We start from the raw sequence: 26,690 nt of genomic DNA, 5'->3' as shown, positions 1-26,690 counted from the left end.
TCCCATGAATGTTAATTTAACCCTATGTCTGTGGCCCTAAGTCCATACTGATTTATAGTGTCTGGTTAGCGGGTAATTTAGTACGGGAATAAGCGATAATATGGCTATTCCTTCGCTTGTAAGTTGTCGTTGTCGTTAATTTCTTCGAAGTTTTTATACTGTTTGAATGTTGAATGGACCAATATGAGGTTAAGGAATACTAAATAGGTTTAAATGCGTTTTCTTTTGCGAATTGTAAATCTCTGTTTTATGGTATCGCTTTGAACTGTTTATAGCTGATTTTATTAAGCGTTGCTGGTAGTAAAGATCTCGAAAATTTATCTTCTTACTAGATTCTACCTAACATTTTGAGTTTCAGAATTAGGTCTCGTTTCGTCTATCGTTGTTAAATGTTATTTATTTTTGTACTAAAATCCCAATAAGTACAAAAAAAACATGGTATAACCCAAAAATTAACACTTCTGCTTTCCCAGAGAATATCGGCAGTACAATCTTATCCTAATAATATTATGCGAAAGTTTGTATGTATGGATGTATGGATGTTTGTTACTCTTTCACGCAAAAACTACTGAATGGATTTTAATGAAACTTTACAATAATATAGCTTATACATCAGAATAACACATAGGCTACAATTTGTAAACATATTGTTCGAAATACTAAACCTGCGCAGACGAAGTCGCGGGCACCAGCTAGTAAATTATATTTTAAAGAACAACGAGGGAAAGCGTCAGTATAATCCCACCAAAAACATTAAATGTAAAAAAAGCCAATCCTCTACGCAATTCCTCCACCGTAAAAAGTTTTGAGATCGCATAGAAGCCAAGTCCTGTTCAACTTTATTTGTAATAATAAATCAATATTTTGTGACCATATCAATAGTTTCGTTCACTTTACAATAATATTGACTTGGCCATGAGCACAATAAACTACAAATATAATACAGCATATCTTGGAGAGGTGAAAGTCAATCATGAAGTTTAATATCACAGAATTAAATACTTTTAGTTTTTTCAATTGTTACTAAATGACCGACAGTCAGTATCATCCAAAATCATGAACTGCACATTTACTATGGCACATGTTTGGTCCATGGTGATCTCAAATTCCAATCAGTCCAATCGTAAAATCATGTCCATATAGAATGTATCAATTCAATGGTATTTACACATTATTTCAGGGAGCGACTATTAACTTGTGCTCATGGCCAAGACAATATTATTGTAATGTGAACAAAACTATTGATATAGTCACAAAATATTGATTTATTATTACAAATAAAGTTGAACAGGACTTGGCTTCTATGCGATCTCAAAACTTTTTACGGTGGAGGAATTGCGTAGAGGATTGGCTTTTTTTACATTTAATGTTTTTGGTGGGATCTAATTTATTTTTTGTAGGTCTCCTTCTTCTCTAAGTATATAACAAATTAAATTAACTTACATGCAACTAACTAAATATATAACAAACTAAATATGTAGACCTAAACTAGCACGTAAACAACATTTTTTTTAAATAAATTAAACAATTTCGAAATGGTCCCATTTTTTAATCGAATATCTTATAGAATAAAAGAGATTTATTTCAGAGGTAGATGGCGCTATCACATGAAATTGATTTTTTTTTTTAACTAAAAACCGTAGCGCGATTTAGACCAGGACAACGCCATCTATCGAACGAGCATGCAGTATTTATCGCACTGCATTAATATGAAAGATTTTATCATTATTCATTTTATTTTAACCTAGCTTTTTTATTCATATGTATGTATATTTAATACATAATAACAATATACCACACTACGTAACAATAAAACAAATAGTAACATTTTGTACATAAATAAATAACAAAGTTATCAATGCAGTCAAAATTCATACACAATGTTCTTGAAAAACCGCAAATATAAATTTGTTTCCTATTTTTTTATTAAGTTTTAAGGTTTTTATAATTTTCCCTTTATGTGTAGCTAATAACCTATCTTGGTGCCAAATTTGAAGGTTCTAAGTTTGCTAGAAGAACCTTAGACTTTTGATGATCGGTCAGTGAGTGAGTCAGTGACAAAATGGTGTAACTTTGATCGCTCATAACTCGTAAACTATTTATTCAAATTTCTTGTAATTTTGGGACTGAGCTTGTTCTAATACTTACTCTTGGTCATCGAAAACCTAAACTCCTAGCTTTGTTCACATGGAAGATACAGGGGGCTGAAATAGCCGCGAAACGCTTCGAGAAAAGATGGTACGGCCGTGCCCGCTTTGCTCGAGTCTTGGCTGGGGCACTGCCGTGCCCTCAGATCTTATAAATTAACAATTTATTTGCTAGGACAACAGGAAAAGCTTTAAGAAAACAACAATATAAGATTTACAAGTTATAGAAAATAAAGCTAAGTTTATAAAAGAATGCAGCAATTTTACAGTCCAAGACGCTCCTATCAAGTTCCTTTGTACGTCTGATTCGATGCGGAAGACGGCACAAGATAGAAGCGGTAGCGATTTTGTGTAGAGGCCACGAAATATATGTTAGGCCGCCGTCCACGTTAGACTTTTTGTAGATAATCAGACCGATTTTTTTAGGACTTTCTGAACTAGTTTTTGTAGGACGTGTGCAATGCACTATTGCTAACAGTGTGATCTATTTTTGTCCTACAAACAATTTATCACCAATTTATTGAACGTGCGTGGCCTAAATAAATTTTGAGTTTAGGAAAAAATAACGTCTATTTTGAGATAATTTTAGTTATATTATACCTTTAATAGCTTAAGCTTTATTTACTGACTAAACTGTTAAAAAATGGCAATGAGCAGAAATGTGCGTCCAGATGTCAAATATTGATGTTATTGGTCGTTGGCTGCTGAAAGTGCTATGTCACGCTACCGCTTATGTATTAGACTCGTATTTCATAGCCCTACAATGACAAATAGTGCCTACCGGACATCCAATACGCTTCAGGCACGCACAAGTCGTTTTATAGTGGAAAACTAGAAACGGATAGAAAATAATCTTTTATAGGTATTTTATTGTAAAGCACAATTATACGAGTGTTAAGTTTTATTACCGATTATATGTATTTGATTCAATAAGTACCTTTTATGAGCTGTATAAACATACATTATGGACTTATAAAGTATGTTTAGTGTTTAGAAAAGTGAAAATTATTTATCACAATTTCTTCAGTTTCAAAATAGGTGTGGCTTATTTGATGAGGTCCAATTTTAACAGGCTTTTTCAGCCGTTTGTTTGTCTGTCTTAACAATACTCGATTGACGCTATTGTCATAATTGCACGACCTATTTTAGTGAAGATCAAAAGTTGCAATTTTTATCCTTACGCTAATCAATCCTTTTAGTACATAGCAGTATAAGTTATGTAACTAAACAATTTCGATTGGTTGATATAACCTAAAATTTATTTATCGACGTTTTTCGCACTTCCCTACCTAAGATTATGCAACAAAGTTATATAGGCAAAGTTTTTGCGAGATACGATTTTTTGTATCGTTTATTTTGAAAAAAAAAGATAAAATAGCTCATAGGTATAGGTACATGCGATCCAGTTTTTGGAAAATTCCATACTTCGTAGCACGACAAATTTTCGAGAGCTTGCTTTATCGCGTATTTTTACTCCATTTCAACAGATCCTTTAAATAAAAATAAAAAAACTCGGTATTCAATTACTGCATTCGTAAAGGCTGGACCGTGATTAAATGCGATAACAGAACAAACGCTAGCACTAGGTTGTTTAACGTTAAAACCATAACATTCACCATTTGTTATAGAAATGTTACATGCTGTTACAACTATGGCTGTGTTTGAGAAAACTGCACTTTTATGACTGCACTTCAGTTTGCACCTACGACATTAAAAATGTGCTTAACTTGATCCTTGATAATAAATGTCTTATATAGACCTATATTTGCATCCAATAGTTACCCAATCTTATTGATCTTATTTATGTTTTCAAATATGAATGGATCTTAGATGTCTCCCGTGTTATACATAAGTATTTTTTCTAAAGATTTTACTAAAGTTTATTACTTGCCATTCCTGTCACTCTATTTACCTATCCTAAATGACTCTTTCTAATAGTTCGAACTATCTTATGCAACATATCATCCTTATGGATATTTTGTCAAAGGACATTGTCAATTTTACAAAAAAAGTACGTAAAAACTGCAGATTACCGAAAATAATCCATACTTTACAACCAGCTCCAAATAAATTAGCATATTAATTCAGGTTAATGAGCTGGATTAGCGAATATGAGATAATACTGCATTAATTACAATAAGTTATTGGTGTTAATATTCTCTGACCGGTTTCGTATTACGTATCTCGGTTCATTGGTACTGGTACGGTAGACCGCACGTCAGGTGGTAACTGTCATGCACCTTAACTCAATAGTAATAAGTACGATTTTCCTATAAAACTGTTACCACTGACCTGAAGTTGACTGTACACTGGGAACTGGTTCCATTCCTCGGTTTATCTAATACTGTGACCGTAGCCAGGAAGTAATGGGATATGTTACCAGTGAAAGTTGCTTTGTAATATGAATAATTTTGTTTGTTTGTTTGAATTAAGTTTATTGATTCCCTTAGATGCAAACTATTGTTTGGAAATAACGAGCTTTCGGTTAACAATTTAGACGTGTGCGGTCTCTAAATAAAACTATTATTTACATTTTTATTTATATTTACCTGATGAAAAAAAATGATGTTTTTAATTTTATTTCATTGACTTGACGTAATTTGTGCATTTAGCGCCCTCTGTACATTAGTGAAGTAACTATGTAGTTGAATACTGTGCCGCTAGATGGCAGCACTGAATCGACACATGAAAAAAATATTTGTTACATTTATGTCCATAAATCTTTGGATGTACCAAGTGGTATGATAATTAAAATAACTAATTTTTATTATTTGTTACAGATTCATTCGTAAATAGTCAAGAATGGACCGCGTCACGAGGTGTAACAGAACTTCGCGTTGGAGTTTTGGGTTCACCGGACAGTGGGAAATCGGCTCTAGTCCATCGGTACTTAACTGGGGCGTATATGCAAGAAGAAAGTCCAGAAGGTAAGTTGTTACGATTGGTAAATAACTAGAAGTTTTAATACTAATTATTAAAATAACATTGTAAAGTAAACTTTGTAACAATACCATCTAGCGGCGAGTAGCAGAACTACAAACACTCGATGTCAGAGCGCAACTTACTAGTTAGCTGACATTTAAACTAGATGGCAGCACAAGAACACTAAAATGAAGTTTCCCCATAATATTACTAGATGTCGCCACCAGTTTACACAACATTGGAAAGGTTCAACGAACTATTGAGGGCGTTATTATTGCACTGATTACTCTCTTCGAGGGTTTGATTACTGTGTAGGAGTGCTATTTACTCACCTCCAACCCACACTGGAAACTCGATCATTATCACTGAGACGGATTATGGTAGAAATTTACTTATTGCTGGATTAAAATTTGTGTCCCAGCATTTCCTTGTTTCTGTTTTATTGGGCCTTTTGAAGAGGCGGTCGTTGATAAATAGGTTTTATTGCAATCGTGGGATGTTTAATGAGTAAATATTTAATCACTTGTAGATGTTTTAGAGTAATTGATACGGTTTTCGGATGAAGAATAGGCTTGATATATTTGGTAGCTGTACAATAATTTTATCTTATTTGTACTTTATCTTATTTTGAAAATAGCAAGAACAGTCCATACGTGATTATATTTTGCATCATTCAACTTTTTATGTTTCACACATCAATTATTTAGTAGATATGTTACGGGTAATGCTAGAAGGTGGAGTAAACTTAGGTTTACCCGGGTAGACTTAGTATTACCCGAGCTTCGTGGGTAAAGTCCGAATAATAAGTAAAATACATTTTAATTCGGGGTTTACCCATGTTCACCTAGGTCTACCCAACTCTGACTGGGTAATGTTAAAAATATGTCTAATTAATTAGTGAAATGAAAATCCAAGGTCATTTTAAACATTTATTATTTAAAAAAAAAACATACAAAGGCGATCGTAATCGCTTGGAGAGCATAAACTTAATATCTTTAATAGAAAAAACGATTAACGGTCGTTGTTGTTCAAATTGATATAATTTATTTGAGCAAGATAAACTGCTGTGACACTTTTCCTGCAGCTTTGCATGAACACTTTTTTGTGGGCACATTTTGTTTTGCAATTACACCTTTTATAACCCTGGCCTCCTGAAGGCGACTGTTCGAATTACGCCATGGGCTTGAAAATTACGCAACACCTAACATTACCCAGTCAGAGTTGGGTAGACCTAGGTGAGCATGGGTAAACCCCGAATTAAAATGTATTTTACTTATTATTCGGACTTTACCCAAGAAGCTCGGGTAATACTAAGTCAACCCGGGTAAACCTAGGTTTACTCCACCTTCTAGCATTACCCGTAACAGATACATTCTTATGATGAAAATGGCAAGTAATCCAAACGTAATGTTTGCAAATTCATCCCCATAAAATCTTGTTATATTGACCTATTCTATATCTAACTTGTATGTTCCACACAGCGGGGGACGCCAAACTTAGTTTACCATAATGACCCTATTATTTTTCCTAAGCACTTTCTGATGTCTATTGCAGGTGGCCGCTTCAAGAAGGAGGTTATAATCGACGGCCACAGCTATCTACTGCTAATACGAGATGAAGGCGGATCGCCAGAAATGCAGGTTAGTTAAAAACAATGTACCTACTTTTAATAGTTGACTTTAACTCGCGTTTTTTTGGAAGTTAAACTTTAAATTGTGTTGTTTTCGAAAACAACGTGCTGAACTGTTGCTGCTGTGCTGATGGACATACTATGTATATGTAGGTGCCTAGGCTGTATAAAACACCTCGAAAACCTAAAATTTTGAAGTGGGTAATAATTTAATGAAACTAGGAAAAAATTATGAACTAAGAAAAAAATTAAGTAAAAATTCAATGAGAAATAGAATTACCTTAACCTCGGAAGAACCTATACACTCGTATGTACCTGTAAACCAATATTGTATTTTATATTTCGGCACCATTTTTCACTCAGACAAATTTTATTAGGCAGCTTGGTTCACAAGGGTGACAATAAATTCGTTAAATAAAATGCTTTTCCTATTTGTGCCAGGATTTTTTTTTAAATTGGGTCATACGTTACCTATATGTTACTTAAATGTTTTTTCGGTCATTTATTGAAAAATATCATTTTCTACAAGATAAAAAAAAAAAACTTTGGTAACACAAAATCTAATTTCATGACGGAAAATCTGAAATCTAGGTAGGTATAGGTTTTTTGTATAATCTTTACACAATTTACATATCTATTTGTTACCATTCATTCACAGAATTAGCTACAATTAACAATCTATTCTGACTAATCAAAGACTTTACAAAGTTAACAACCGATAATAATATATTAATTCCAACAAGCGTTTTTAGATTAATCTCAAGTATTATAAGAATTATTATTTTATCAGTAGATTTACAAGCTTGATATAATTGATTATTGCTCAAATTGCTTCTTAACTGTTTCATGCTGTTTTACTGTTCCAAAGTTTAGCAAGAAGATAACTATATCCTATGTATATTTCCAAAAGCTCCCAAGTTATCCCGTCAAATTAGGTACAATACAATCTATGTATATTGAATAACATAAATACAAAATCTGTCCTTATACAATATTATAGCTATAATTCAATAAATCAATTTTCAATACAGTTCATATTCATAACACACCACAGAGCTACAAACTTTGTGTCAGTCCATAACTTTTCTTCAAAAACATCGAGTGAAAGAGACTTGGACAGAAAATCGATAGAATTTCAATGAAATATTCAAGACAATAGCGTCGCGTGAAGCACGATTGACGATGTGGTATCTGTTTAGAGACGAGCTTTTGAACATTTATTTCGAAACAGCTAGTGACCTACTCTGGTTGGGTGGGTACGTTGTTGCTTGCGGTACGGGAAATGTACCCGTGAGGTTTTCATATGAAAATAGTACTTTCTCTTTAAATTTTGTCAAGGTGTGTTTTAGACGGTTATAGGTTTATTTTTTTTACCACTGCCTGGCGTCCTCATATTTCGCACTACAATTTTATTTATCACAAAATCTCTATTACCATAAAACAATTTAGGCTAGAGCGTACACGAAAGAAATTAGCTCGATTTTTTTTTCTAATTATCGAAAAAGGCTCGGAGGACGAGGCTCTAGCCTCCGAATTCTCGAGCTTATCTCCGAATTGTGTCAGTCCAATGTAATCCGTTTCTCTTTCATATTTCACTTAAACATAATGTACAGCTGTTACCATTTATTTATTTTCCCGTGCCGTATAACAACGTACCCACGCCATCTCCGCCAGGATGCTCCTATCGATTTGCGCTATAAAACGAGGGTACTCTTTAATAGACGTTACATTTTATTTACTACATCTACTACATATACATCTACTATACAGAGCTTCCTATTTACTATACCTACAACAAAAACGTACACTTTTACGACGCTGTCGAATAAAAATTTACAAGCCGCTTAGCGGGTTTACGATATATTTACAAAAACATCCCGTTTTCTGTGAGTTGCTTGTTTGTTGCCTTGCTCAGTTGCATTTTCTGATCATATATGTATTTGTTCGACTTGCTGCAAAAAGTAAGGGGAAAGTAGGAATGCTGAAAGAAAAGGCTTACTGCAAAAACGGAACAATAACTTTTGTTTTTCTATTTATAAAATATTCACATGTTATGTATTTAACCATTGAGTATACGATAAACACATGACATGACAGAAGAAGAAGTAACATAAAAATATTCAAAGGTAGCTAATGCTTATTTATAATGAAATCTCTTTCAGCAGACCCGTAGTAGAAGAGTTGCAATACAGAGACAAATGTATGGATATGTATGAATGACATTAAAATAGATATCACAAATTCTTAACGTCGACATTTTTAATGATTTCTCACCCTTAAACGCGTTGTCAGACTTCCATGTACTCACAATTCAAAAACAGGAACTTCAAATAATGTATTCCAAACCAAAACCTAGTTCTTACTTAGCATAACAGAACAACAAACTCGTCAGAACAAGGCAATCAATTCAAGCAGCTAGTTCGATTATCGTTTTAATTGACTCGAGTGCCGATGACAGACCATTCGATTCCCTTGTTATCGATTCGTGATTAGTTCGCTGTTATTGTTTTTGATTGTGTGATGGTTATTCTGTAAGGGTAATGGATTATAGTTTTGTTGTTTGTTAGCTTAATTGCTTCCGGTTCATATGTACTTATGTATCTCGACGGACCATACATACAGTAGAATGAAACTTCTCCCTAGTCTTTTCCGGGTTTCAATCTGTACTAGTATGTACTTCTTCAGCATCTCCTGAGCTTTTTCCCAACTATGTTGGGGTTGATTTCCAGTCTGACTGGCTGCAGCTGAGTACCAGTGTTTTAAAAGGAGCGACTGCCTATCTGATCTCAACCCAGTTACCTGGCCAACCTAATACCCTTACTAGTTCTTACATGAGAAAATAATTATTACCTCATTAATTGGCTTAGCTATTTTCACAGGGGAACAAATAGACAGTCATTGCATTAGTGACAGGTAAATACGTAGCTATTAGTAAGGATTTCATGGTAACTGAATTCAATAATTTCAAGGATCGATGACCTAGTTTTAGTCGCGTGTATCTGTTAGATACGGGTAGTTGAGAGCTGATAGTTGTTGCAATGGAGAGATAGGTTTACCTGTGTCAAATAATAGAGGCTGAGATTATAAAAGTTATCGTTCTTGTCTTAAATAGCATCTAGCTTAGCGTAAATTAGATTCTGTCTAAGTCAAAGGTTCCATAGATATTTTTTGCTGTCATTTTTATCTCTCATGAGAAAAACAGTTTTCCTTAGTAGTGTTGCGCTCCACAGGGCCGGGTGCCTCTATCTTCTACCCTGGCTATTTTTCTTAAGGAACCTAAAACAACAAAGCACATACACATTCCTACGTCATCAGCCGAACTTAAATACCTAAGACAACCCTCGTTTGGTCAGATTTACGAGCACGCACTGACGCGCTATCTAACCCTTCCGCTGTCGACTGCGGTGACGTCATCGCATTAGGTCGGATTGACCCGCAACCCGATTGTCCCGATATAAAGTCATCTAAATATAGTCGCGTCCCTTCTGCTGTGAGTATGTGGATAGATTGGTCAGGATTGTATATTTTTTTTTAATATTGTATAAAAATAATTGTAAATACTCATAAATTTTGTAATTAGCTTCTGTTACGTAACGTACATAGGTGAAGGTTAGAGAAAAACCAAAAAAAATCAGAGCAATTCAATCTATGTAGGTAAGCAAGCAGGTAGAGCTACTGAACCGCATAAACTTGCACTATTCACGCGCAAGAATGACCTTCAGCGAAACAAAATCGAATTATATTCTCACTTTTTAAGCTTAATGTACTACTATATTCAACCGCAAAAAAGCATAGGACGTTCTATTTTGAGATCTATTTTAAACAGTTACGTTTTTGCTAATGTCCTTCCACTTACAATATCATGGTCACCGTACCTAAGCACGCGCCATATATCGGCACCTCGCCGCAGCAATTTGATACAAATTGGTCTATCTCCACAGAACATGTACTGGACGTGGACAAAATAAAAATAAAAAACTTTCGATGAAAGTCCCGGGGCGAAAACCAATCGTCGATCCGGTAAAATCGGGTTTGCCTCGTGGATGTGTAAATTGAAGGTTTCAGTCGTATCTAGACTTTGTAGCTGTTGCTTTGTCACAACGTTATATTTTACCTGCCATTTATATTCCAAAGTATAAAAGCATAAATATAACATTATCCAAAAATAAAAGTCATCATAGGTATCTTCCCAAAACATCCCCACTTCTAAGAAAAAAAAGAAAATCGGCTTACCATTCCTCCCCTATTCCATTTTCAAAACACATTTCTCAAATAAATACTCTTTGAAAACGTTCAGAAGCAGTATGCCATAATTCCCCTATAAGTAGTGGCGTACACGAGCTCATTCCAAGTCTTTCTAATAGTTTGAAATTGGAAGGCCCGCATTGTTCCTCTGTTCCCGCCTGCCTGCCCTATTTTCAGGTCGGATGCAACCGTTGAAAAGTTCAGCAAGGAGTTTTAATTGCTCCACTTGTGATGGCATTATCTGTTTACTTGAAGTCCTATCTTTTCTTTAAGTTGAAAAGTTTGCGGTCTTAGTTTCCTGAATGAGACAAAGATAAAACTAATTTTGTGGATCGTGCAAATTTTTCGTTTCCAACAATCGATAGTCTCTAATATCATCTACCTACGTAACGTTTGCTCAAAATCCTGTATCTGTAATCTTTTCACCTACACACTTTTATAAAATATCATTGCCATTTATCTCGATAGCGAAAGATATATAAGGCATTTCTCTGAGCAGATCACGCTAAAATTAGATCAATGAGCTCAGTTCCTAAACACCGTAAATCTCTAAGGGTTTACCGGACATTAGACGAAAACAAAGTAGCCCAACGTATTCAGTTGCAGAATAAATTAGTAGCCTCAAGGAAGGTTAGCTTTGCAAGGACCTTCATAGAAGGCCGTACAACGCAACGCAATACCCAGCTTCCAAGAAATTAATCCCACATGAAATGAAAAGCTTTTGTCAGTGCTGTACGTACAGTGACGTCACGAAACCTCGGGAAAGCAAATTGTTACGTCACGCGTATCCTGGCTGCTATTGTCCTTCGAGTAATTGCTATGACCCAGTTGCATTGAATGTTGCATCAAGTTCCCAACAAACGTGTGGGCTCATAAAATGCCAGTTTAAAATAGAAAGGAGTCTTTTAGAGGCATCATATACCTCATATACCCAAGTTAAGTATGTAGGTAGTACTTGAGCTTGAAACTTAAATGGTAAAAGGTCACGCATGCGAACCACTATTGTTCTAATTTTAACTTTAGGAGACCCCTAATTAGAGTTTGAAGCTATTAGGGCTTTAGCAGACCCTGAAGTGTTTTGGCAGCTTTTCTCTAAGGTAGTTTGTGGTTTGGGAATTTAAAGTAGGTTGGCATAGTAACTGATTATATCTGAACGCGTACTGCGTAGGTAAATTCTGTCTCCCAAATAATTTAATGAAATAAAATCACTGTTAGGATGAATAGGACGCTCTTTTCTGGGCACCCAACGTAGATTATTCATTAAACCTTTGGTTACACCATGTTCCTTGCTACCCAGTTTCATCTATTTACATAATAAGGATGTGTTACATAAAGGTTTCTCTCATGTCGTCACACAATACACGTCATGCCAGTTCTAGCCGGCTCGTCCTAGTTGCGCTCTCATTGCATCAGACGCATAAAGGGCTGTTTGCTTACAAAATTGGATCGCTGCCTTTCAAAATGTGGACTGGGAACTTTTTCATTATCTATTCCTCCATATGTAGATATAGATGTTTGGTCTTAGGAAAGCGGGAAACCTATACTTGTGTGTGTAAATGGACATGTTTATTGTCTTTCTGTGACTCGGAGATTCGGCCACTACTGACCGTTCTCTGAGCTTCTAGATACAAAGACAATGTGCATGAAGGTAATAATACCTAATATGACTCACCAGCTCTTATCACATAAAACATGTATACCTTACTGAACCTTACATAAGTCTCCAAATTAAAGTCTTTGTCAAGATTTCTGGATTGCGAGCACATCAAAATAACCTTAATTCATTACCTCATCCCTTGCCAGTAATTAATAAGCGGGTCCCTGAAATATAGATTACCAGCTTGATTTATTCATAAAGGTTAGAAAACTTCGCGGAGTGAGTCTTATGAATTAATTATGACTAGGTGTGGCATTGAAGTAGATGCTCAGTAACCCTGAGTAAATATGGGGTTGTTAATGTAAGAAGCTTGCTTCTCAAGCTACCTACAGACTGTTTTTGTTAGAAGAAAATACAAGACTAGGGAAAGGTATTCTAAAAGAGGTTTAACTAAGAATAAAGAATAATACTTGTAGCTAGCCAGTATTGTGTATCCTCTTTTTGGTTAATTTTCGTCCAGATAAAACTTCGTTAGATTTCTATGCTTCTGAAGTTTGAAACCAGCTAATCATTCAATTATGACCAGTCTAGACTGCAAGAAGGAGCAAACTAAACAGACACCGGTATCGATCCTTTAAGACATTATTTGCTTTTTTTTCGTTCTCTAATCTAAGAAGAAAGTTATTCGATACCTACTTCTAAATAAATAATCGATTCTGTCAATTCCACAAGTTATACCAATTAGCACCTGTTGAACTTCAACCTTCAAGTTCATATCGATCGTTAAATAATTCGGAACACCTAAACTATGTAAAGGAACTTTATAATCTGTTACTAGGGCTTGGAAACCTTTGTCTTTGTTGTTTCGAAAAACAATACCTAGTACTTCATTGTAAGTAAGAAATAAAATACGGTTTCTTTATTTGAGGTCCTACCTTTAATTAGTCCCAGAACTTTTTGTTTGTCCAACATTTTCAATTAAACCTTTGGACAGAGAAGAGTAAACACTATTCCTACGGGACAGATATTGATCCTCTTTTGTTTGAATCCTACATTTAAAGGTCTGTAACCTCAGGTGGGTCTAAAAATACTCCACATTCAGGCCGTGATTAAGCTCTCCGAACTACCCCAATTTCATGAGAATGTTCTAGACATATTTACGTTAGATGTATTTCTATGTACCGTGAATATAATAATAAGGGTTAAATACCTAGAAATATCTATAACAACAAACCATGTTCTGACAAATCTGTGTACATGTTCTATGCGGCTCATATATATTTTTGTATATACGTATATTTTAGGTATGTACGAAATATATTTTTGTTTCTTAGCAATTTTCTTTTACAAGACACAGAAAAACCTGAAGCTAAACATTTGTTATCCTATTAAACCCATGTTTACTCTGAGACCAAAAAAACAAAGTATCAGATATCGTTGTCATATTTACTTTGTACAAACGTATAAGCAGAAAACTGAGGGATCCTGACTCGAGTCGGGACGTAACCTCGAGGCAGGAGTTCGCCTTCAAACAAAGGTTTTCAAAGAACAAATTAATTACGAACACGAACAAAATACAATGTTCTAACAGTACTTTTATGCCTATGGGCTTTTGGTAAAGTTTTGAGACAATTTTTAGCTATTTGTTACAGGTATTTTGGAAGGTTGAAAATGTGTAGGTACCGCAAAAGGCTTGTAAGTATCACTAGGGAGATCTATTCAGTTTTGTTTTATCTTGTTTCAAATCCTGATATATTATTCAAACATTTACCATATTCATTTTTTTATTATTATATCTAGCCTGTAGTGTCCCACTGCTGGGCAAAGGCCTCCCCATCTCGCTTCCACTCTTCCCGATCTTTCGACCGTGTCCACCAATTCATTTTAGGTTAATAAATTTTAAAACTAGTTTACCTACGCTTCAATACTTACTTACTCCCTGTTGGCAAAACTAGCTCCAGGCAAAAAGGGTTGGGAGGATGGAATACAACATTTTGCTCACCCGCCCGTGTAAAATCGCTTGAAATATGAAAATCCCGACGATAAACAACGTAGACGACCATCCACTTCGAAATAATTAGTTAAATTTTAATACAACCCTACCTGAAGCAGGAATTTCACCTGGCTCGTTTAGTTCACGACAAAATAGTCAGGATATTCTCGATCAAATTATTTCCCTCGCTAATTGACTGTAAGTACGATGGAAAAACTTAGCCCTCCGGATTTTACCGGGATTAAGTAAGCCATTGATGTGGCATTTTCAAGTTTATAAAAGTTCTTTACATATTTATTGGCTAAAAAAAAAATACAAGACTGGCTTAGACATTAGACTCAGGACATTTCCGAACGTCAAATATTACTTGAGACAGCTCCGAAAACGCTTTCAGAACAAGACTGGCCAAGCTATAGTTTTCTCAGTTTACAAATACCACCTCCATAGAATATTTCCACGTCAGCAAACTAAATCGTGCGATCTTTTTTCAAAGGCCCCGCTCTAATAGTTTTACAACGTTTATTAGATCAAGATGGCCGCCATCGCGCGACGGTTTGGCGCCCCGTCGACAAATTGTTGCCATTTAATAAAAACTTCGAAATATTGAGTTTGTAAGTTAATCGATTAGGGGCTGACGGATTTATTTATAGATATTTTCTGGTTATATTGCGTTGTCAATGTATAGTAACTGAAAAATAAAGTGGTTTTAAAAATATTTGACATTTAATAGGCAGGATAAAGGTGAGTGGGAGTTACCTTTAAAATTCTAGGAACTGCACTTTACAGTACCTATTGATTATATTAGTGTCTACTCTATCATGAAAGCTGTGGTCTATTGACTGGCACAGTAAAGCTTTTAACAGTAATGAGTTAAAAGGGTTTTCCGCAATCTCTTTTGACCCAGCGCCAATCATAGAATTTAGGACACCCACAATCTATGGCATGCGTTTGACGAGGTTGGCACTTTGAGGGTCTAGTTAGGTTAATTTTCTAGTAGGTAAGGGCCTAACTTAATAGTGAATGTGTCCTAGTTGGAAGGTATTGTAAGTTAAAATAGACCAGTAAAAAATCTCCCAATTTCCTAGCTCCATTTTCACCTAAAAAGAAAAGACAACGCAATTTTTTTTTTATTCGACTTAATATTTCAACCACATTTTCCAGCTGACGCCCCTCACTATAAAATATTAGCTGTATCACAAAGACACAAAATTCTGTCAATGACATAACTTGCCCTAAACGCGGTCCAAGCATGACAAATGACGTCACCATCCCTTATTGAATGAACATGTAGCAGATAAAGTATGCAGTGATATAGCGAAACTTGCTGCATATGAGGTCAAAGGGACGTAGGGGACTTAGGGGGCCTCCAAACAAAGAATAGGGGGTATTGTGTTCCCTATTTAGACGAGACTCGTGCAGGCGGGGGAACAATATCGGCAAGCCACAAAACAGGAGTGTTAGTCGTTTTGTCGTGCTAAATTCGTTTAGTACTCTTTTCTGTACGATCAATACGGTTTTGTTAGGGTTCCGTAGCCAAAATGGCAAAAACGGAACCCTTATAGTTTCGTCATGTCCGTCTGTCCGTCTGTCCGTCTGTCCGTCTGTCACAGCCGATTTACTCGGAAACTATAAGTACTACAGTGATGAAATTTGATGGGAATATGTGTTGTATGAACCGCTACAAAAATATGACACTAAATAGTAAAAAAAAGAATTGGGGGGGCCCCCCATACATGTAACTGAGGGATGAAATTTTTTTTTTCGATGTACAGTCACGAGCAATAACATGGAAACGCCCTTAAAATTTAAATTCATGTAGTGACATAAAATCGCAAAAATAAGTATGCTAACTGTGTCCAAAAAATATGTAAACGTTAAATTGTATCAAAATTAACTACACATTTTTATCAAATTTACGTTAACAACAGATTTCTAAAAAAAATATTAAGTTTTAGTTACAAAATAATGAACCCAAGGCTATTTCAATAACATGTTTACAGTAAACCAGTTTGCCAGTGACTTCGATGTTGAAGGAGTTCTAATATCTAATCGTACTGGCTGTTACAGTATTTATTTTTATATTTCAAATATTTTCATATGTCACTTGACTTGTCAAATTTCTCACAATAAAATTTTCCCTTTACATAATAACTCTTGAACTTTGCTCTTGAAAGAGTTCCGTGTGAAAGAGGCTGAGCTAGATATATTAATTGTAATATATAAATTTAAAATGAACAACGTGCCTTATCGTATTTCTACATATGACAAACACAAAATTATTGTTCTTAAAGAACAGGGACTTTCGGTAACAGACATTGCAAATGAATTGGGAATTACGGTGAGTTTGCATTTATTGTTGTTGTGTTTTAAACGATTTTTAATTAACAAAAGTTTAAATCGATATTTTAACATTATAAATTTGAAGCGTTTGTTTGTTTGCGTTAACGCGCTAATTTAAGGAACTACTGCAAAAATTTGAAAAATGTGTTTGTTAGCTTATTCATCGAAGATATCTATAGGGTGCTTTTTATCCCGGTACGGGAAGTAGTTCCCACGAGACGCAAGTGATACCGCTGGCGAAAGCTAGTGATAATATTTCTTAAAATTTAAACTATGTGTTCATCTATGTATAGGGTGCCACGCGTTGCGCAGCCATTAGAACAATTTACTTAGATGCCTTTTTTTTCAGCGAAAAACCGTGTATTTGTGGCTCAAGCGGTGGGAAGATAACGGCGACGTTGTTAGTATTAAAAGTAGTGGTCGTCCACGAAAAACTTCCGCGGCGCAGGACAGGCAGATCGTCAACAGTGTGGTCAGTAACGGATTTGTGAGAATTCAGGACATTTCATCTTCGCATTGCGTATCAACTTCGACAATTCGACGTCGCCTACGCACAGCTGGCCTACGTCACAGAGTTCCGGCGCGAAAACCACTATTATCTGCACGACACAAGGAACAGAGACTACAATTTGCTCGAGAATACCTAAACTACGACTTCAGCAGAGCCATTTTTTCTGATGAAAAAGTGTTTGTTTCATCTGCTGATGGACGTTTATCTTTATGGCGGCCTAATAACACTCGTTATTTAGAAAGGAACATATTGCCATCTAGAAGAAGTGGCCGGATAAGCTTCGGCGTTTGGGGCTGGATGTCAGCCAGTGGACCTGGTGAATTGGCAGAGATTAGTGGACGAATGAATAGCGAGCAATATACCAGTATTTTAGACGAAGTTTTACTTCCTAGTCTGAACGTTTACTTTCCTGAACTGATGCCTATTGATTTTGTGCAGGATAATTCAGGTGTCCATAATTCCCGATTCACTCAAGCCTGGTTCAGTCGCAACCGGAATTTCGTGAATTCGTTGCCGTGGCCACCTAAAAGCCCTGACCTCAACCCTATAGAGAATTTGTGGGGGCTGATGGTCCAAGAGTGGGACAGCAACCAAGCGAGAACCAGAGAAGCTTTGGTCAGACACGTCCATGAGATATGGGATAGTTTTAGAGGCAATAATGTATGTTACAATATGGTTTCGTCAATGCAGGAAAGGCTGCAAGATGTTATAAACGCTGAAGGGGGCTACACAAGATTTTAGTTAATTTAAGGCCCATTTTCATCGACACGATGATACTACGACGATACGACGATACGACGATACGATGATACGACGATATTATTATATTTGATTGGCTTAATTAATAATAATCATTCCGTTTGGTAACGAATTACAAGACTGATTTTGTATACCTTTGTTTTATTGTAGTAACCAACCCTTATTTATTTATAAAACTGTAATTATTACAGAAAAAAGTAGGTATACACTTTCAATATCATTTTAATGTATCTATAACAATTCCTATAATATGTATACAATGTTATAGAAATTGTCATGGATAATTCAAAATTACATTTTAAGTGTAAACTTTTTAGTGATTTTGTATCGTTTATATTACTATGAAACCAATGTATACCCAGTTTTGATACAGTATTACATGTAGATAATTTAGAAAAAAATATAGAACACATACTTTTTGAATGGTGGAATTTGAGATATTTTAGAAAATGTGACAATGTATATATATTATTGCTCGTGACTGTACATACCCGTGTGGGGTATCAATGGAAAGGTCTTTTAAAATGATATAAAGTTTTCTAAAAAACATTTTTCTTAAAGTGAACGGTTTTTGAGATATCAGCTCTCAAAGTCGTAAAAAGTATGTCCCCCCCCCTCTATTTTTATAACTACGGGGTATAAAATTCTAAAAAAAATAGAGGTGATGCATGCTAATTAACTCTTTCAACGATTTTTGGTTTGATCAAAGTATCTCTTATAGTTTTTGAGATAGGTTGATTTAACTGTAATTTACGGAACCCTTCGTGCACGAGTCCGACTCGCACTTGTTTTAGTTACTTTACTGGCTTCGACATTGTTTTCACGAAATTAAAATTGTAGTCTGCTTTTACCTATACCAACATTTTATTTACAAAATTTTACCAACTATTTATAACTTGTGGATTTACATTTTATTCTAACAAAAAATATCCAAACTGCTTTATAGAAACTATTTCACTGAAACCTTATTTAAAACTAGCTGTTGCCCGCAACTTCGTCCGCGTGGGCAATATAGAATAGTCAAAATACTACTTATCCCGTAGGTGCATTCTTTCACGTGACAGTATAATTAGGATTAGCACTTAACAGTCGCATATATTCATTGATCAAGGTTGTGTTGTGGATGTGGCCATTTATCTAAACAAAAGAAATAAAGTTTGTGACGTTGTGAATATCTCTGGATCTAGTCAGCCAATTTGGAAATTTATTACGTATGGTGCGTAAGTAATTTTCACAGGAAACAGTTATAATCTATGTCTATATGCTTTGAGTTTGTGCTGCTAGTGCTGTCATTTGTACATTTTCTGCAGCTGCTGCAACTAATCAGAAGCCAGAAAGTCTGTCAGTCTTACCATGGATATCGGCTTGTGTAGTTGACTGGATTGAAGATAGGTAGATAGTCGCTCCAAGCAAAATATTGGTACTCAAACAGATTCGGTGACTGGAAGCCAACACCAACATAGTTGGGGAATAGCTGGATGGATGATAAAATGAGTCATCATCATCAGCAGGCGCATAGGGTAGGATAGTTTCACTACTGGGGAGAAACACTTGTATGACGGGGATTTTCTGTGCACTTACTCACTATGGTAAGGCTGACCCACATTAGGCGTGCGCGATCCTCGGGCGTATGAGTAGCGCGGGCGTCGCGAGCACGCTGCATGAACGTCGCGTTTTGCTGCCCTGCGGCATGTGTGAAGAGTGCAAGCGACGCGCTCGCGGCGAGCACGCGGCGCTCGAGTTGCGTTCTTACCAATTCGCCCGCTATCCCCGCCGCCCGCTAAACGCCTTAGCAGTTAAACGTCAAGGAGAGCGGCGCGTGCGCGCCGCGAGCGCGCTGTAGGTAAATGCCGCAGGGCAGCAAAACGCGACGTTCATGCAGCGCGCTCGCGACGCACGCGCTACTCACACGCCCGAGGATCGCGCACGCCTAATGTGGGGGAGGCCTAAGCCGGGACTCCACCGAAATGTTTGCATTAGTTCACGAATAGGCAAAATGTACGTATATGTGAGAGTCCACTTCATGTGTTCGTACTTGAAACCTGCAGTTTTGCCAAGATTTTCAAAATGTACGCTTGCAATTTGTCATTTCTTGGTGGAGCCAGCAAATCGAAAGAAACATAAGTATTGTATACTGTGCGTCACTACCGCACACCGGGAAAATTTCGCTCTTGCGGAGGACGTTTATATACCATATTTTGTGTCACACGTAAACAGGACGACAGTAAGTATCCACCGAAACACTTTCAAAGATCTGGTGAACGAACAAATCAGACCTGACTTGGTCACCTGGGGCCAATCAGAGCTCTATGAAGCGATAATACGCTTTGGCTCCTACTGTTATTGTGGTTTCTGAAAATTTATTCACCTCATTCAACGATGAATGTAATTCTGATGGTACTATTAAGAACACTTGCTTAGCGCAGAAGCTGACGTTGGCAGGTCGACTCTTTTGACTTCTCGAATAGGATACCATTGGTTTTTGTGCAATGCACACCTGCAATGCATGCTGGATTAGGATAGGATACAGGTGGATAGGATTTGCAACAGAAAACAATTCTGTCTTTGTGATTGAATGACATCAAACGTAGTTTTATATAAAAGGTGTTTTTTTAGACTTGGCTCGGGTCTTACTGAGACTGTTCGTAATCGTGACCAGTGTATTTGCGATCAGAAGTTGAAAGTAGGCATGTCTCTGGTATGCGACGCGCAATTTGTACGTTTTCAGACGCATAAAGCATTTTACGTGTGTATGGTATTAAATCGAGAAAGCTCCCATTTCTTATCTGCACTTTGTATCTGGGCTTGTTTTAAAGCTACAGAATCCTACATTACCTACCTACCTCACGCTTAGCAGCGCTTGCGAGAGACAGATCCTCCTTTCTTCTAGGATTAAGTTTACATATTTTGCATCAGAAAAAATTAAGGTCTACTTAATACTACTCACTCAAAGTAATTTGTTTTAAGGCCACCACATTAGTGGAAGATAAGCTAAACTATGTTTATGAAAAATCCTGATATGAACTCCATCTGTAACTTTAAATGATAATTAATTGTTCCACTAAAGTCATCATTTTTGACATAATGTTCAAAAAATAATTTAGATGGCACCGTTTTAAATTTGGCTGAGAACTATTAATTTTCCTTTCATCAAGGTAATAATTATAATTGGATTTTGATGTGGCACGGCAAACTGACAAACACTATTGAAATGTCTATCGAAAAATTACACTACGTGTTAAAATATGGTGAATTACGGAAAATACACAACTCCATCTGTTGAAATAATAATCCTCTATAAAGAATGTTTGGTAATTTATTGTCATTTACCACCTCGCTCCTTTGACAAATTTGATGTATTTTATTTACCACAGATTACCACAGATGGAGCTACTTTAACCTTGGCTAAACAAAATTTTCATATTTTTTTTTCTTCCGAAGTTACTTATGAAGGTGTGATTTTCTGTGTAAAGGTTAACAATAGGCCGATCAACTAATATAAGTACAACATTCAAATGTACAGTTTTGACAAACAGATTGCGTGTCGTAATATTTTACATCTTGAATTCACAAAATTAATCATATCTTTTGATAGAGTGAATCGATTTCGATGAAACAAAAACTAAATAATACCCCAAGTTACGTAGATTTTCTGTATATAAGCATTGTCTGCATTGAATTCGTAGATTTTACGTGAATCCCGAACGAACAAACAGACAAACAGACAAAAATGACAAAAATGATGGAAATGGGTTCTGTTAGTAATCCTTTAACATGCTGGCTATTTTTTTTGTCAATTTCTTCAATGTACAAAAATTACTTTTCTACAGATTTATTATATGTATAGATGACAAAGGAAACTAACCAACCGCCAACAGCACGGCGCGGAATAGAAAACAACCTGTAATTGCAGCTGAATGAAAGACCGAACGATTTGAGTCCTACATTATCTGTCATCAAGTGACATTTGTCCATAGGGTTGAATTACGTAGGGTGAAAGTACTTGTAGTCGGTAGGGTGGGATTGCGTGTGGCGCCACGGTGTCGCCACTTTTGTATACAAACTATACGGTAGGGGATTGGTAGCTCTAATTATAAACCTGTCAATAGACAGGCGGATAATTCGTTTGATAGGCTGTTAGATACACTTAACAGGTGTTTACTGTTAAAGCTTTTTCTCATGTCCATTACTGTTGTTAGTATCAATTGCTCCAAATAAAACCCAGCTAATTCTTTAAGATGATTTATGGCAATTGCTTGCAATATTACATGCTTGCGAACACAAGACAGCCCATTAATCAAACTACAAATTTACCCATTAAACATATAAATTAAATCATAAAAATACCTTGATCTTATCTGCTAAATTGCTGCTTACGAATAACTAAGAATTATGTAGTTACTGCATAATGGTTGCGCGAAAGTTTAAGTAAACAATAGTGGTTCTAGTGTTTACAAAAAAAATACCATACTCATAATTTGCTCGGACGCAATAACGTCATGATTATGTAAATTATTTAACGTCTACCTAACATTAAGCACATTAAAACTATGAGTGGAAAGAAAGCATTATTCGTCTGTCTAATAAAGTAGGCAACATGAATTAAATATGTCTCCAGGCACCTTGTCTTCGTAAAAGCTTTTAACGTCTTTGTCAACCTTTGTAACTTAACCTACTTAATTCGGTGGAAGTGTAAATGTAATCCCTCACTTAAATAATCGACTATTACTTAAATGCTTAACTGATCGTGGGTAAAAGTCTATTTTATTTATTTCTTTAAAATAATGTATGTGCTTTATTGATTGAAATACAATTAATATAAAACAAAACCAGTAGAAAATTCTAAAGCTGTAACGTGCAAATAAGTAAAACCGCGCTATTCTGCCGGCACTTTGAACTTTTTAACTTTATTAAACTTACTGCCTTCAGCGCAGCGCTACGTCCAAGTTTTTCGAAATGTTTCCTTTTATTTTTCTCTTTAATTTTCTTGTAAACATCGCTTCCCAGTTTTCTATTATAGAGTATGTTTTGCGGACCGTGCTCAAAGCCCCTTCATTTACAGACTTGAAGAAGAACCAGCTTTTAATGATTTCTGTACTTATAACTTATGCTTTGAAAACTTGCACTACCTGTATTACTACAAAGAATTTGCTTATTCCAAGAATGTCCTTTAATAGTGAAGGCGTTTGTTCTATCGATGGAATGTATTCATAAATTCGGACCCCAGCGCGTGTTACCTGCACCTGTGCGAATCGTAAATAAGTTTTATGTATTTATTATTTACATACAAATACACTCGCAGGGAGTTGGCCTCTGTAAAAATGGAAATGCTTGGGAGAAGCACACTGTGTACAAATTACAGAATTGTGTGCGTTACTCACGTGAAGTTGTTTACGTTGTGGAAAAGTTGAGTTATTTGTTGTCTTCCATAAGATGTAGTAGGTACAGTATAACCCTTAAATATTAAGTAAAACTCGTGGATACGTAAACATTTATAAGATTTTACTCTAAAAGGCCAAAGTTTCATCAGAAAATTGCTGTGATTTTAACTTACGCAATAATTTTCTAGTGAAACCACGTTAAGTTTTCAACTGCCACAAACAACAAGCAATAAACGCGCAGCATGTAAAGGAAATCACGCAGCAATAGATCCAATGAGTTGTTAAAACAGTGTAGATCTAAAACTGCCTTCGTAATAGTTTGGACGCCAAAGACACCGTTACTTCACATTGAAAGTGCGTTGATCTCATAGGTCACGCACAGCGATCAGCTCGCAAACTTGTCTTTTGAAGGTCAAATATTTGAGATGAACTTCATCTGATTTAGTATTGTGAGGTTGCGGTCTAAATCTTTATTGCAGCTTGAAAGAAAATATTTATTCATGCCGACTTACAGCTCTTTCAAATATTATTTAAGTTTATAAGAGGAGCTTAAGTTTTTAAGAAGCTTTAAAATATGATGGGTCTGACTTGCTAACACGACCCCTACGTGACCCCTGAAATACGCTTTAATTTTAATTATAACTTGCAATTGAATTACCCTTTAACCGTAAATAATTAATTATGCAAAATGACGTTAATCCAATTCTGCGAGGCTGTCGATAGCAGCTGTAATTGCTGGCGCAGGTAATTACTTTATTATTTTATTGTAGTTACTTCCGTATTTTATTCATTACCAAGAACATAAAGGTCTAAGACATGGTGTTGTTTATCGCTAGCTACATTGGCTTCCCCGCTTCTGTTTCTAATTGCCAGAAGTTTCCCAAAATTGATCAGCGAAATTGTTCGGAGAAATTGGCTGCAATACATTTAATGTTATCTAATTTATTCATTTCACCCTCTTCGATATCAACCCATATTTTATTTCCTGAAGAAACTTTCGTGCAAGTAGCGATGAGAATGCTCGGTCCCTGAAACTTTGATGCAGTTGTAATTGTATTCTACGTGAAGTTAGATGACTTCTTTCGTTAGAGTTTTAATATTTTACTTTAAGATATTATACCCATAATTGGATAGACTAAAATACTGCTCCTATAATGATCATAATTCATGAAAATGAATGTTTAGTTTTCCAAATTAAAAAAAAACAGTGTTTGTCAAATTCAAAAAGACGTGTCGACATTATCAAATAATGAGGACCTCTCAGCGTTATTATGAAAAGATACAACCTTTTGAAAAACTCAGTGTTAGAATCCCTGACGCTGACCAAACAAACCTCCAATAAAAGCTTGTACCTATGCATCTATAAATTCTAAATATACAATGTTGCATTGTACTACAGAGAGATCAACTTGAATTTCTTTGTCTCAAACCTGTTCTAATGCCAACAGTCGAGGAACGAAAACAAAAATATTCAAAGAAGAACATAAATAGACTAAATAATGTGTTGAGTTCCAATGTAGATAAGCTTAATGTTTTATGAATGAGGTGTTATTGGTCACGTGTAAGCTTTAACGTGATGCTTACGTAAATAGGTCCGTGAGATACAGGAGGCATGCACAGTAATACGTAGGAACATAGCTGTATCACATATACCGTTTTACCAATTCTTTCTGCCAGGGCTACAGGATTGCTCGAAAGAGTTACCGCGGCCCTGGTTTATAAAGAACCGGGCTTCAGAGCGAACATGGTTTGTTTTAGTCTTGGGTACCTATATGGTGATTTCCCAAAAAAACCCCTCCTGGCACCAAAAAACAACTTCTGGCACCAATGTCACTAAATATACTTTAACCCAAAATACTTTACCCATTAAAAACATTTTCTTGAAAATATGCTTTAAGATTTGAAAAGAAAATATTTTCCGTAGAACGAATGAAGATGAGAAATACGTCGTTTCCTTGTTTAAAATAAAGCTAGAGATTATCATAAAATTTTACGCTCGTATATCAAAAGACTCGGGTTTAAAAGCTAATAAAACGAAACATGAGCTCTCACTATCATTTTAAAATGAATACTTTTGCACGGAAATAAAGCGCAAACTGCCAAGGTCGTTTAAATCATTATGAAGGTAGTATACTGCCTTCGGATAAAAGTTACGACGAATTCAATGGTTTTTGTGGTCACAGTATTATTTGTAATGCTCGATAAACTGTCCATTTTATACGTTTTTATATATGCATTTGTTCTACTGATTCAAGGATATTTTTTTGATGTTCGATTACATTAGATTCTTCATTTCCTACAATTGGAACTCTTACCTCAATATTAAGAAATATATAATTCATTCCCTCCTATTATTGGTTTTTAAAATTGCCATATAATCAAAATTTTCCTTTTGATATGGGAGATTTTTTTATTATGAAGTATGAAAATTTTTGATAAAAAAAACATGACTTGTGCATAGACAATTGCTGTATATTTCAACAACAATCAATTTTATTGCATTACAGCAAAGGTTAAAGTTGCATGCTACAATTTTGTTGACCACAAATGCGTTCCCTAACTGGACGCGCAACACTAAGTTGTAGACAATTTAATTAGTATGGGGTTCTTTAATTAGATCGTAATTCTCGTTTGTTTGGACCAAAATATATACGCTATTTCCATTAATTACCCTAACATTTTATACAGAGCAGTTAGTTTAAGTTGCTACACGTGTTTTCGTAGCGATCCTGTTGCGATAAAAAGGGGGAAACAAGGAACCTCCGAGTATATTACTTGAATGTTGATCTTCAATTTGTTGGTGCTTCCTGGTTTTATTAACTTCAATGTTTTGTTATCAGAGCTTTGTTATTCTTTGTTAAATATTTCTAGTCTATTTACTAAAAACACATGGCTATGAAGTAAAAAAATGTTTTAGCTAAATGATGATATGTATTTAGCCGGTTCACTTGAACTTCTTTCTCATGAAATTCACAAAAATGAACAACAACGTCCCGGTAAATCTCACAGTCACGTTTCCTTGGCACTTTGAATAGGATCAAAGCTATTATTGGCTCATTCGTCGCGGAGGTACTATGCTACACAATCCTTGTAGGGTTGTCAGTTGTAAAAATAAATGGCCAAAGTCCATTTTGGTGGACATTTGAATGGAAAGTCGGTCAACGT

The 26,690-nt window shown here is 35.6% G+C and overlaps 1 protein-coding gene across 3 annotated transcripts in view; it reads left to right on the top strand.

Annotated features, from left to right (window-relative positions):
• Window positions 1-26,690, top strand: part of LOC110374324 (centaurin-gamma-1A) — a 235,305-nt gene that overhangs the window by 188,115 nt on the left and 20,500 nt on the right. For all 3 annotated transcript variants that reach the window (XM_064037111.1, XM_064037115.1, XM_064037112.1), the window contains exons 2-3: window positions 4,928-5,074; window positions 6,624-6,709. In XM_064037111.1, the coding sequence (XP_063893181.1) occupies window positions 4,928-5,074; window positions 6,624-6,709 (233 nt within the window). The remainder of the gene's footprint in view (window positions 1-4,927; window positions 5,075-6,623; window positions 6,710-26,690) is intronic.

The sequence above is a fragment of the Helicoverpa armigera genome, chromosome 12, assembly GCF_030705265.1.
Source record: "Helicoverpa armigera isolate CAAS_96S chromosome 12, ASM3070526v1, whole genome shotgun sequence".
NCBI lineage: Eukaryota > Metazoa > Arthropoda > Insecta > Lepidoptera > Noctuidae > Helicoverpa > Helicoverpa armigera.
Note: the sequence above shows the minus strand (reverse complement) of the source record. Positions and strands in the feature narration are given on the sequence as shown.